This window comes from Platichthys flesus, chromosome 4 (assembly GCF_949316205.1).
Source record: "Platichthys flesus chromosome 4, fPlaFle2.1, whole genome shotgun sequence".
Lineage (NCBI taxonomy): Eukaryota > Metazoa > Chordata > Actinopteri > Pleuronectiformes > Pleuronectidae > Platichthys > Platichthys flesus.
This window is the reverse complement of record NC_084948.1, coordinates 21,481,752-21,494,692: the sequence shown is the minus strand read 5'-3', so window position 1 is coordinate 21,494,692 and position 12,941 is coordinate 21,481,752. Positions and strand designations below refer to the sequence as shown.

At 43.0% G+C, this 12,941-nt stretch overlaps 1 protein-coding gene across 1 annotated transcript in view; it reads left to right on the top strand.

Moving 5' to 3' along the window:
- The first annotated feature begins 1,605 nt into the window (after positions 1-1,605).
- Positions 1,606-12,941, top strand: part of pitpnm3 (PITPNM family member 3) — a 73,335-nt gene continuing 61,999 nt past the window's right edge. Inside the window, exon 1 of the mRNA XM_062386659.1 lies at positions 1,606-2,068. Within this exon, the coding sequence (XP_062242643.1) occupies positions 2,044-2,068 (25 nt within the window). The 5' untranslated portion in view covers positions 1,606-2,043. The remainder of the gene's footprint in view (positions 2,069-12,941) is intronic.

The window sequence follows — 12,941 nt, the reverse complement described above, 5'->3', positions numbered from 1 at the left end:
CAGGGTCCTTTTGCTTCATACATTCACCTCATCTTCTTCATATCCTCATTTGTAAATGCAACAGCTGCACTCTGCGTCAGAGAAAAACACACAAATAGGCCTCTGGTGTGACATCACGTTGACTTATGTTCTTTTTGCTGTACAGACTAATGATTCTGCTCCAATTTACCGTCCTGCTTCCTCCTAATACCTCATGTTCTCCATATCCTCTGTTGAATACACGTCTATTAAGGAACAACTGCAAACGAAAGACATACACATCAACCTTGACATTATTTTTTTTATTTTTCTGTGTGAATATTTCTGCATGATTTCTGCAAATGTGATACTCACAAAAACCTTAACCTTTACTTTATAATGAATATTCTGTGTACTTCCATATTTCTACACTATGATTCTGTTGTAATTTAGTGTCCCTACTCCTAATATTCTCCATATTGTCTTTTCATGTGTATGGGACAACTAAATCTTAAATAAGGAAAATATGACACTCCTGATAACCTTTACCTACTTTCATATTTAATATTCTGTCTTTGTAATTCATGACTCTACTGTAATAACGTGTGTCCTTGCTCCTAATATTCTCCATATCCTCCTGTGTATATAGTAGGCTATATGGAGCAGCAACTTAAAAAGGGAAAGGTGACACTCACATTAAGCTTCACTCACTTTATATATAATATCCTGTGCAATTCCATTAATCTATTTCTACACATCTTGGATTCTGTAATTAAGTGTCCCTACTCCTCTTAGTCTCCATATCCTCTTCTTATATGAATGGGACATCTTAAAGGTTCAATGTGTAGAATTTAATGACATCTAGTGGTGAAGTGTCATGTTGCAGCTGAATACCCCTCACTTCACCCTCCCCTTCCCAACATGAGAGAGAACCAGTAACAGCCTTCTGATTAGTTTATCCAGTTTGGGCTACTTTAAAAAAACATGGCGGCCTCAATAAAGAGGTCCCACTCCAGTGTAAATTTAAATTATTTCAATATAAAGTGTCCGTTTTATCGGGTAAAGAAAAAATGAAACACACTAGTGAGGTTTATTCTATATTAAATTTCTGCCAATTGATCCATTTCACCTGAATCTTACAAACAAGACACTTCCAATGACCTTTAATCACTATATGTTTAATTTTTGGTGCAATTCCTACACATTTTCTCGGATCCATGGTTTGTAATTTAAAGTACTTCTGCTCCTCATATCCTCAATATGCACCGAACTCACCCTGAATAAGGACAAATACACAGCATGTGTGACCCTCATGGTGAAGTTGATGTGATTTAAATTGAATTCAGACTATCTCTCTAATACCTCTGTGAATACCTGCGGGGATGAATCCAAGGGCATTGATTCAACTATTTAATTAACTGAGTCGTGCCAGTGACAAGAGCGCACATCGGGATGAATGGTTTCCACGTTGCAGTTTCTCCTCAGTGTTTCTGATGCATGTGAACTCAACTCAGCAGCTGTTTCTTCCCATTCATCGTGACACGTATTCTTGAGTGTGTGTCTGTGTGTGTGTTTTTTGTGCAAAGTCAGAGAACGGACGCAGGAGAGAGGAGGGGACGCCCCGCACACAAGCTGCAGCCGCGGACTTGCGCGCACCGCTGGAGGCAGTCGCGCTGCAGAGCCGGGACTGTTTGGAGGAACTCTGGAGAGGAGCGGAGCTGGGTGGGCATCATCACACGTGAGGAGTCTGCACGGAGACAACAAACACACAAAGTATGTCTGCGGCGGCTCGACGCGCACACGGACCTGACTCCGGTGAATGAGCGCACAGCTGGAGACCTTCCACTGCGTGTCCTTTCTGATCCGTCCACGGAGAAAGGAGCCCGACGCGGCGGCCGCAGCTCCCCCGTGCCCGCTTCACCCTGCCTCGGTGTGGCAGGGCGTCAAGGTGCGGCAGCAGCAGTAGTAGTAGCAGCAGCAGAGGGAGAGGAGAGGAGAGGGGGAAGAGCCGCCGCTGTTCCATCCACTGTCCGCAGCGACGTGACGACTTCCAGCGAGAGGAGACGGAGACACAGAGAGGACACCATGTCAAGGGACACGAGAGGAAAAGGTAAGCGGACGCTCGGTGGTCTCGTGCTAACAGGTAGAAAACCCCGCGTGTCACGCCAGCTGGATGTTGGCGCGCGTGGTGCATGGATGAACGGAGGCGATCGGTTGGAATGCGCCACGGCCGAGGACGGACGAAGTGTCCGGTCCGGTCCGGTCCGGTTCCAGTGGACCGGACGCTTCCTTTTTAAATCGGTCCGAGTCCGTCTGGGTGTTGCAGAGAAATGTGTGAGATTGTGTGTCTCTGCAGGGTCACACATGGAAGGAGAGGCTGACCAGGTGATGTGTCGCTGACCTGCAGGCACACCTCAGGGCGCACGGTCACACACCGGACCTGTCATTCCATCACCATGTGTGATCCTGTCTCATGAGCTGACACTGTGTTTCTGTTCGGTGCAGAAGATATAGACAGTGCAACCAGTGCACGCTGTGCTCTGCTCCACACACACACCAGCAATAACATACCACAACAATAACCTGAATGTTCAGTGGAGGTCATTTCTGATGGTTGCACGCAGCCTCTCAGCTCGTTTGAGAGTCAAGCTGGATCCGTGGTGTAGGTGAGTGTGGACAGGACAGCGTCAGGGCAGTCACAGTTGTGGGTCTCTGATGCACAAGAGTCTGAAATGTGGCACCTGTTTGCATTGTGGTTTTGACTGAATCCGTCACCAGCAGCAGCAGCAGCAGCAGGGCTCCAGGTTATGTGGGGTTGCCTCTTTAGATGCTGCAGCATCATTTTAAGGCAGTTGTCACACTTTCTCTCTGTTTCTGTCTTTTTTTTTTGAACGGCTTTGACGGATGCAGTTCACCCTCAGGGTCCAGTTTGGAACATTTTCAAATCGACGTAAAACCATGGTGTCAGCAGCAGGGTGCTAGCGTTGCAAGACTTTCCTTCAGCTGCAGGTTGTGGGTTTACGTCCCCGTGTTGTTCACGCAGCTGCCCTGCTGTAGAGCCCTTGAGCCAAAGCGACTGAATCTCGTCCAGCCGCCTGATCTGTATGTGGCCTCCGTACTCTGACCTTTTCCGTGCACGGTGTGAGAGTGTGGAGGGAGAATTCTCCTGCAGGGATCAATAAAATATCAGATCTTTATTACGCTCAGTCGTGACAAAATGTGTTACTATACAGAGGGGATTTAACTCAGTGTGGTTCGGGCTTTAAATAGCGCTGCCTTGGATATGAAATAAAATCCTCTGGAGATATGAAACAACGGTGACACGTCAAAATAAGAAAACAGCAAAAAGCCAGACTGAGTTCAGGAGCTGCGACAACCTCTTTAAATCTGGATTTCCAGAGGAAGTCTCTCCTTAAGTTGGCTATATTTAGAAAGAATGGGTTTTCTCTATGAGCCGCATCATCGCAGTGTGTTGAATATGGATGATGCTTTTCTCAATGAGGGAATTATTATTGATATATTTACCTCAAGCCATGTCACAGTGAGTCAGTGTCAATTTTGGAAATGGAATAAAATCTCGGGTTGCCGAATGTGCGCTCCTCATCTTTGCTCGGGAGCAGCCACTGTACAACCAAACTGTTGGCTGTGTGGGTAATGTAAGCGCAAGGTTTTGACGAGTACAGTATCTCCTGTTCTGCTCCTAGACTGTCTTTTAGAAATGGTCGTAGAATCTTGGAAAGTGAAGCCAATTCATAGGTGTGTGAAACCTGTGTACTCTCAATTGACCAGCAGGGGGCGACTCCACAGGTCGAAAAGTATGAAATTGACTCGACGTCTCACGTAAAGTTTTTACTGATCTCAGAACATTAAGTCTTAAGTACAGCTTAATGATAATTGGGTAAATCATGGTCCCACTAGCGTCAAATACACAATAAAGCGCTGTATGTATGTGGGCGTGGATACCATGTGATTGACAACTAGTACTGTCCAATGGGTGCAGGTCGCAGGTGGGTGTGCAGTGCCCCGCTCCTTCAAACAGGTTTACTTCTGGTTTTAAAAAGCCAAAGCCAAATGCCCAAACTCAATACTTCAGAACGGGAGCTCGCAAACAAATAGGTCACTTGACTGTGGGCCACTAATGATTTCTACTGCATTGATTTCGATCTGCTTTAGCACAATGCTAAATCAGTTCAGTATTCATCTTTAAAAAACTAGGTTTTGAAGAAAAATGGGCAGCATGAAATTGGTGCCAGTAAAAGGGTCAATAAAAGGCCGGGTCATGACAGAAATATGAAAAGGGCAGAACTTTCCGTCACTTTCAAAGAAGTGCCTTTTTATTCCCAAACAGAGACACAGATATCTGGGTCGCAGCTGGTAAAGGCTTGGTTTTTCATGCCTCTTTCTCTGGATGATGAAGAGGGAAATGAATGCAACCTTGTGTGAGTCGAACACAGAAAAGCCAGGTGCAGCCTCCAAGGTCATCAAGAGTTTGTTAGTACTCCAGAAATCAAGTGAGTTGTTCTATTTTTAGCCGACAATCTCACATTGCCAATTAGTTTCCCCTGAATGCGTGCAAAACCAATTCTTTAATCCAAGCGGCTACAACTGGATTTCTTCGGTTATTCTCAATTATATTGCATTTAGTCGCTCTATTAAATCCACTCGCTAATGGAAACTACACTGTAAGGCCTCACATTATTTCAGCAGAGTAATATAAAATCACGTGAACCCTGCGTCGCCCCAGCAGGTTGGTGGCAGATTGATGGCAGCGTGCAGTAGGTGTGAGGTTACCGCTAGCACAGTCATATCTCACGCACACTGTGTATCTGTTTTCATTAAATATCGCTTGACCTCATTTCACGCAATAACTCTGGAAGTGGAGCGGTTCTTCTGGAAACCATTCTTCCTCAAAGCGCCTCCAACATGGGAAAGCAGACATTTTAATTTCATGACCCTCACTCATGAATGCAGATTTTAATCTTCGTCCTTTTCAATTATATGAGAGCTGCAGGGAATGCCACACTCCTTAATTCTAATTTAAACCATCTTCCTTGACTCACTTGAGAGCAACATTTTCTATTATTATCCTTAATGTGGACTGTGAACTAAAGGAGGAGGATGATATAAGCACCTTATAACTAATGTATAAGAAACGATGCTTATGGACCATCCAAGCTTTAGAGTTTTTTTTAAGCTGAAGAAGCTGCAGAAACACAAGACTGTGAAATCATTGAGATATTGAAAGATAATTTGACTGCAATAATAATGATTTAGGAATTATGGAAGCTCTGTTGACTCAAGCTTTGGTCCCCGCAACAAAGCAGGTGTGACTCAGACTTATTAACGGAATATTAATGGATCTCTTTTTTTGCCTTTTTCTGAAGGATTCTAATGGATGCTGATGTCATTCCGACCTTGAGTCCACTTTGATATATCTAAAGAACTATAAATAGAATGCTGTACAGACATCCACAATGCCAAAGGATAAATCCCAATAACTATGTTAATTCTTTGAACAGTCATCTGGTGCCATCATTAGGTCATTACTTTATCCATTGAAATTCCTCAATATTGTCACAATGGCTTATTCTTGGCTCCCTCCCTCCAGCATGTGGATGACGGAATGCCATGAATTCTTTAAGATAGACACTTTATTGGTCCCTCAACTTTTCATCTAGCTTCACTTTCTTATTGTCAACATTTACATTTCTTCAGTTTCCAGTTTGTGACCAAATCCCTGCAAGAAAAATGAATAGTCCCTTCCTGGTTAGCACGTTGACTTTGCCCTTGCCGGCATGTTAGCATAACAACATTAACATTTAGCAGAATCAGTTGCGTGGCTATCGACACTTAAGCCTTATTTATTCTGCCTTTACACAAGATAGAGATAAGATAAAAGATAAAAGACATGTGTGCGAATCATCCCGGCTCACCCACTTTCCTGTGTCCTTTACTTTGGTGTGATTGTTCAGCAATACATCCACTAGAGGGCAGAGTTTCTGACAACAAACTAATTTGGTTGATGGGAGAGGTTGTGATAGTAAGAAAGAGGCCTGTAGTTTATTACCAAATCTCCACCATCGTTGACATTTCCTCCTCATATCCTAGACCCTCGATTGAACCGTGACTACACTGCCCCTCATGATTTCAGGAGGTACTGCACCATTTCGGTCCTTTTGAAAAAATACTTAATGAGGCAATTGGTAATTATTTGACTTTTTTCGCATTTGCAGCTCTACTCTGCTCTTCATTTAGTAGAATTCCGAATTTTCATATGCGGCTGAGGTGCTGCCTGTCTGACAATAGAGGGGTTTATCACTTTTTAACAGGACCCGCTGTTTAACCAGCTGTTACGAGAACTGAAACCATAACCCTGTCAGCTCCTCGCCTGTGTCTCCATCCTCCAGGGCACTCCCACCTCGCTGCATGAGCTGTGGCTCGTAGCGAGGCGAGGATTCTGCTGCCAAATCCCTTTAGGAACTTTTGCTTTTCTAATCACTCCCGGTCATCTTCATCACCTCCCCCCTCCCACATTCCGGATTTGTCCTCCCAGGGACTTCACAGACCATTCCAGGCTCAGTGTGAAGTCTAGCACCTCGGAGCATTTAGTTCATACCTCATATATGATGAAATTGGATCAGTCTGAAGGTCTGTTCTTTTTTCATTTGCTGTCCAAATAGAATAAATGGCCGGCCTACCTGCTGCTTTGTTGAGATTCGGCGCTAGGCTAAAAATAGAGCCGAGGGATGCTGATGAGCAGCCCTCCTCTTTCGCTCTGCTCCCCTCTCGACTCTGCCGAGGTGGATAAAGTCAAAACAAACCATTTCCCAGTATTTTAGTGTTTAATACAGACTGCTGGCGATATTCTGTGAAAAAGGATTTAGTGTGATGCTGTCAGTGATTTCCCCAAACCCAGTTGTTATCACTCATTTGGAGACACGATGAATACTTCATATCGGCCCCGGTAACACATTGCAACAGCTTGCTGTGTGCAGCGTCACACAGACAAATGGTCCCTCGGGCAGGCTGCTCGACTTCCTCCGAGACATGTGCTAATGCATTCAGCCTGCGACCTCTGCTATTTGAGTTGATCATACAAAACAGTGTTAATTTAAATCTAATTGCTGTTTGTCATGAGGAAGCACAGGGCGCCTGCGTCTGGGAGCAGCCACTCAAAAGGCTCACAGACAAAAGGCGGTGGCAAGGGACCAGCTCACCTGGAGCCCGCCACGATCTACCTCTCGTTTGTCGCAGCGAGAAAATAGTTGACGTCAGGCTAGTGTCTGAATACAGGGTGGGGGGGGAGAAAGCCGCCTTTTCTGTTTCCTTTTTGGCAAACAACGTCTGTGAAGAAGCTCTTAAACTCTTGAAAGAGACTGATTGAAGGGAAAATCACTCGGCTCTCGAATGTTGTTGAGTATCAACAAACACACTTAGTTTAGAATCTACTGTTGGGTTCAGTCTGCGAGGAGTAAACACTGAAAATAAGTTTTTGTATTTCAGGTTGATTTGAGTTGCTGAGTGATTTGAAAAAAACAGGCTGTTGTTATGTTATCGATCATTTCCTTGAACTGTCCAACTCGGTGCAAGGATGAGACATGGTCCGATGAAGAACCCATTAATCTCTGGGCAGATCCAGGATCTTTCCACTTACCTTTACAAGATCGAGCCGTATCATATATTTACCCAGTTTTCTCCACGAGAATAATTCATTGATCTTGATGAAAACAAACAGGCACGATGAGGGGACTGATATCGTTGAGTGTGTGTAATTTGATGCAGCCTGATTGAATCCAAGGGGACTGTAGGGCCTTGGTGTCGGTGTGCGTTTGACTTAGTGCCATTCATTCATTCTCATTAATGGAGACACAATGCTGTGAGCTTTCTGCTGCCGACCATTATTGACAAAGGTTATAAGGGGTTTGTTTTGTTTTTGTCATCTTATGTCATTTTACTGTTTTGGTTCCATCTCAACACTCTCATTGTATCACTGTTTACTAAATGCCCTGCGCCAGAAACAGAGTTAGTTCCTATATTGGAAAATATAGCAGCTGAAGAGACGGATTTCTCACCCAGAAGTTAGTAGAGACCAATCATTGCATCAGCCTGTTCCTCTAACGAGCCACAGACACTATATCAGAAATGTTCCCAATTATATTTCTATAGGAGACCCATGGGTGGCTGAATGGAAGTCAGTGGCGTCCTGGAGAAAGCACATTTCAGTCGGTTTGGATTATTTATAAATCCTGCAATAATTATTTAGCCACTTGCTGTAAGAAGCAGTGAAGCGAACATTTAATTATTAACACATCCAGAAAACACAGAAAGACTGACATTGATTCGGAGCCATGTTCCTGGCCACCCGATGAATGAAAGTCTAATATTCACTCTCCTCTAGGTCTTTTTTTCATTATCGCAGTCTATTTATACTATGCCAGAAAAAGATAAACAGATCAGTATCTTGTAATAATGTGAAGGGTTTAGTAGAATACGATTTTTTCCAATATTATCACGGCACACAGACCTCTCGTGTCTCGACAAGAAACCCATTATAAGTTACAGTGAACAGTGTGTGTTCCTGCAGCAGCTCAGGCAGCTCAGCACCTCGTTCCTCCAAAGCCTGCGCTGCACAATCGAATTATTCAATTATCATGTCAGAAAAATTCAGATTAACTTCAACCCCGTAGACAGTAAATACAGTTCTCGTCTGTTTCTCCGTCACCAGGTGTCTGTGGTTAAGTTACTGTCTCCTGCCTCCTCACCCAGTGGGCATATTCCTCTGTGGGTTTCGAGGCAGCGCTACATTTAGCCTGCTGTGATTTCCATCTTTACTGGAGCATGTTGCTTGTTGCAGTGAGGGACGCAGGCACTCATTTCCTCCCCTTCCTCCGTGCATAGAAGGAAAGAAACGTTATTGGATTTCCTCTTGACGTGGCCGATATCACACTCTGATGTTCGGCCTTATCAAATATTCACTCGGTAATGGTTTGCGTCATCAGAGAGCCTCTCCTGCCCTTGTTCTCTGCATGACGGCAGCCCGTGCCATCACATGAGACCCAGTGCTTCTTTTGGGTGCTGTTCGTTGCTTGGGATATTAAATACTCCTAATTACAAAATGAGCTGATTGCCACTTGTGTAGCTTACAGGCCATCTGGGCTGGAGAGGAGCGAGGGCAAAGATCCAGAAAGAGGAAAATTCCTCTAGGATTATGGAAATGTATCAAAAGCAGAGTAGGTCTCTGATGCAGAGGAGTTCCTCCTATGGGGTCGTTCTCAATGCTGAGGGCTCGCTCATTATTTTTAAAACCCAGAGTACTTCACTTCATCATGTTGAAGCAGCTTCACATTTGAGATTGCAATACTTCTATCCTGCATACATACATATCTCATGTTTACTGAATGAACCTCATTCCAGGAGGTGGGAGATCAGGCTGATTTTCTGTGGCCGTTTAATGGCTCTCTGGGTCGTAACACCAGACCTCTTGTTCTCAACCCAGGTGCTTTCGAGACTGAGTCCAGTTTGTTACCTTTGCCAAGCGGGTTTCATTGCTGTTTGAACGTGTGTTAGCCAGAACACTCCGAAACCAGTGAACCAGAGTCCACTAAATTCTGCAGAGGGGTGGTCTGTGACCCGTGGCTGAACCCATAAGATATTAGAGGTCTTTTGAAAACTCCATAAGATTAAGAAAATGGGATATCAGATGGGAGACCTGATCTCAATACATTCAATATAGCTTCAAAGTGGCCAATCAACTTTGATTATTTACTGTTTCCCCTCGGATTTTTCTTTCAGCAGGCATGCTGACACAATAGTGATTCTTTTGATTATTCCACATCGATGCACTAAGACTTGTGTGGTGAAAAACTCAGATTAAAGCCTTGACAGCATCCGGGTGCCCCCCCCCGCTGGCAGCTCCACTGCATCGGGGCGTATCACTCGGCACCGGTCAGTTAGGGACTCTGTTCCTCTTCTCTTTTATAATCACTCACACACAGAACTGATCTGATCTCAGGCAAAGAAAGAACAAATTAAACTGTGGTGTGGATTCGCACAAAGTGGTGATTTTTCTTTATCACTTTCTTGACACTCTACGATAGAGCGTCTTGAAGGCAGTTAAAGGCAGCTGCAGGGTCGACCCCAAGATGATCGGTGTAAATGAATCACGAGTTAATGAACTGCAGATTAAATGCTGTTTAAACATTTGAACCGTGTGATTATTAAATATGAGATAGACTAGGAGCTCACGTTGGCCTGAGGCGTAAAAGCTGGTGTCAAATAACAAACTGTAAAAATCAGTTTTTTTCCCCTGTGTTTTTAGTCCTTATATTTTCCTTTTTTGTCTTAGTAAAATACTTCAGCTTAGACAAGAGCGCTTGCAACACATTTCCATCTCCTTCTCTACAGTCAGAGGCACTTGGACAGTCCAAGGTTAGATGATATCTCAGAGTAGTCGGGGCACATGTGTGGAAGATAGAAAGATGAATGATTTCAATTATGCATTTTTCAGGAGCTGCACTCGTGCTATTTCTTACTTCTTAAATCCCAGAGTTGCCATCCTGAATACATAATTTCAGCCTCTTTCCACAGCTGCCTTCCTCTAGAAACCATTACTTTATACCACTGTTTATCCAGTGTGCAAATTACGCTGCGAATCAACGGAAAGTACCATGTAGTAGATTAATAAATGATGGGGTTTATTTCAGGAAAAAAATCACATGAGCCACTGATGGTTGATTTCTCCCACTTTGAATATTATATAATATGAGTCATGCGGAATGAAAGATGTTCTGTGCTCTCTTATCATGCAGTTAAAAACAGACACACTTACCACTACTTTTTCATCTTGAACTCAGGACGCACATCCGCAGCAAATCTCTAACTCTGTCTGTCTGCTAGCGCTGTTCAGATAGGTTGCGTAGAGTAAAATTAAAGGTTCCTTAGATGGAACAGCTTTGAAGTGATAAAAGAACTGCAGTATGTAGTAAAAACAAAACAAAAACTACCTGAAATAAATGTTTTTAGCAATCTTGCGTTTTCAGGGATTCTACAAATTTAACACACAATCCAGAAAACTGAGCCATCCATTCAACCCGACATTAAAAGTCAAACCTTTGACCTCTTCACACGTGTATCACTGCAGCTGGAGAATCATACCTGTGTGAGCAGGAGAGCGAGCAGGTGAACCCCCTGATGGCAGTGGTGCCGCTGCAGTAATAGATGCTGTCAGCCCACTGTTTTAAGCGGCTGCAGGACTCTGTGTGAACAGCGGGGAAGCATGATGATGGAAAGAAAGATGAAAGAAGGACGAGGTGAATCACAGCTTCACTTCAGAGAAAGACATCCTTCTGTCTTTCTCTGAAGTGAAGCTCTTTAGATGGACTTACAAACAGATTTACTTTGAACCGATCCCAGTGAAGCGCTGAGCCTCTCCCCGCCCGTCTCTCCCTCGCTGCATTTTTTCAGTTTCCATAAATTGCCCATTCAATTTCAGAATAATTTGAAGTTTATTTTGTGTGCTTTGATTTTAATTTATGAAAACAACTGCAGTAGAGTGAGTGATGAATCACTAATTGCTATTTTTTTGGTAGCTTTGAGAGGTGGATTTATTTGAGCACATTTAAACATCCTGACACCTAATTTATAAAAAGCTGATTGTCCATTGACCATATTTGCAATTTTTTTTTGTTTACCATGTATAAGTGTGTTAATTCATTGCAAAGCACTGACTAGATACCGATTCATACTTTTTAAAATTAGAACGAAATTGGAATTGGAAAGGCTGACTTTACTGTGAAGGAGCCATTATATCTGCTTTGGAGTGTAATTATACCAACTGCGTGAATACTGAAATCAATATGTTTACCCTGAGTGCAGCAAAGAAATTAAGTAAAGTCAATTTAAGGGATATGTTTTTTTTTACATCTGAATAGATAACCTCCCACTGAATGAAACTAGAACAAAATGTCAAATGGTTTTAGTTGAATGAACATAGGATGAAATTTGAAAAAAGAAAATGAAATTTCAGGGCTGAATTTAAAACAACATTTTAATGTTATTAAATATTTTTATCTCTGCCGTCCATCCCATGTATGAGAATATAATATAGGCTCTATAATATACTGTTTAGAATGTTTGGTCTTGGTTTGAAACACAGCTGCTAGTATGGATGTAAAGTCTTAGGGCATGATAGTAGATATCATCCATCAAAGTTCCTCTGCTGACACATAAAGTAAAATACTTTTCTTGGATTTATATTTTGAAGAGGGTTCTTCTGCATAAAAAACAAATAAAAGTCTGTATAGAAACTGAAAGAACATCTCTGTTTACTTCTTCAGTGAAAGAATCCTGGCTCCATGAATATTCTAATGTGCAAATATGAAATACCTCGTGCCCTGGCTGCTAGCCGGCTGCTTGAGCGTCGTAAGAATACTCAGCCATCGTTTTGACTGAATATTTTGTCCATGGTGTTGTGTAAAAAAACAACGAATGTGCACGTTAACAAGGTTTAACCACACGTTTCACGAGAGGGGGTCCTAAACATGATTGACGTAATTAACACTAGTATTTTAAAACTCATGTTGATACAGCATACAAATTGTGTACGCTTCAGTTCCCTCATTGGCTTTCATTTTGTAAGCGATGCGACAAATTGTTTAACACCATGTACATGGCTAAACCAATCACGCCTGATATACTTGAAACTGCAATCCAGTTACAGCAATATTGACTTCCAATATGCTGTTGAGTGAAATCGTGGGTGCGCGCTCATAAGTGTTGTTCTCATAAAGATCCCTGTGGTTTTCAGGGACCTGAATCAAAATGCCAGCTGAAGGAAACAATGTGAAGTCAGCACCGTTTTCCATGTATGAGCAGGAGGAGCTGCTCAGATTTGCAGTCCTTCCGATTCTTTGATCACAATCTGTAGTCGTTTCAAGCATTCCCTCTGTATAGATATGGGGATATTGTGCAATGTAAACACCCTT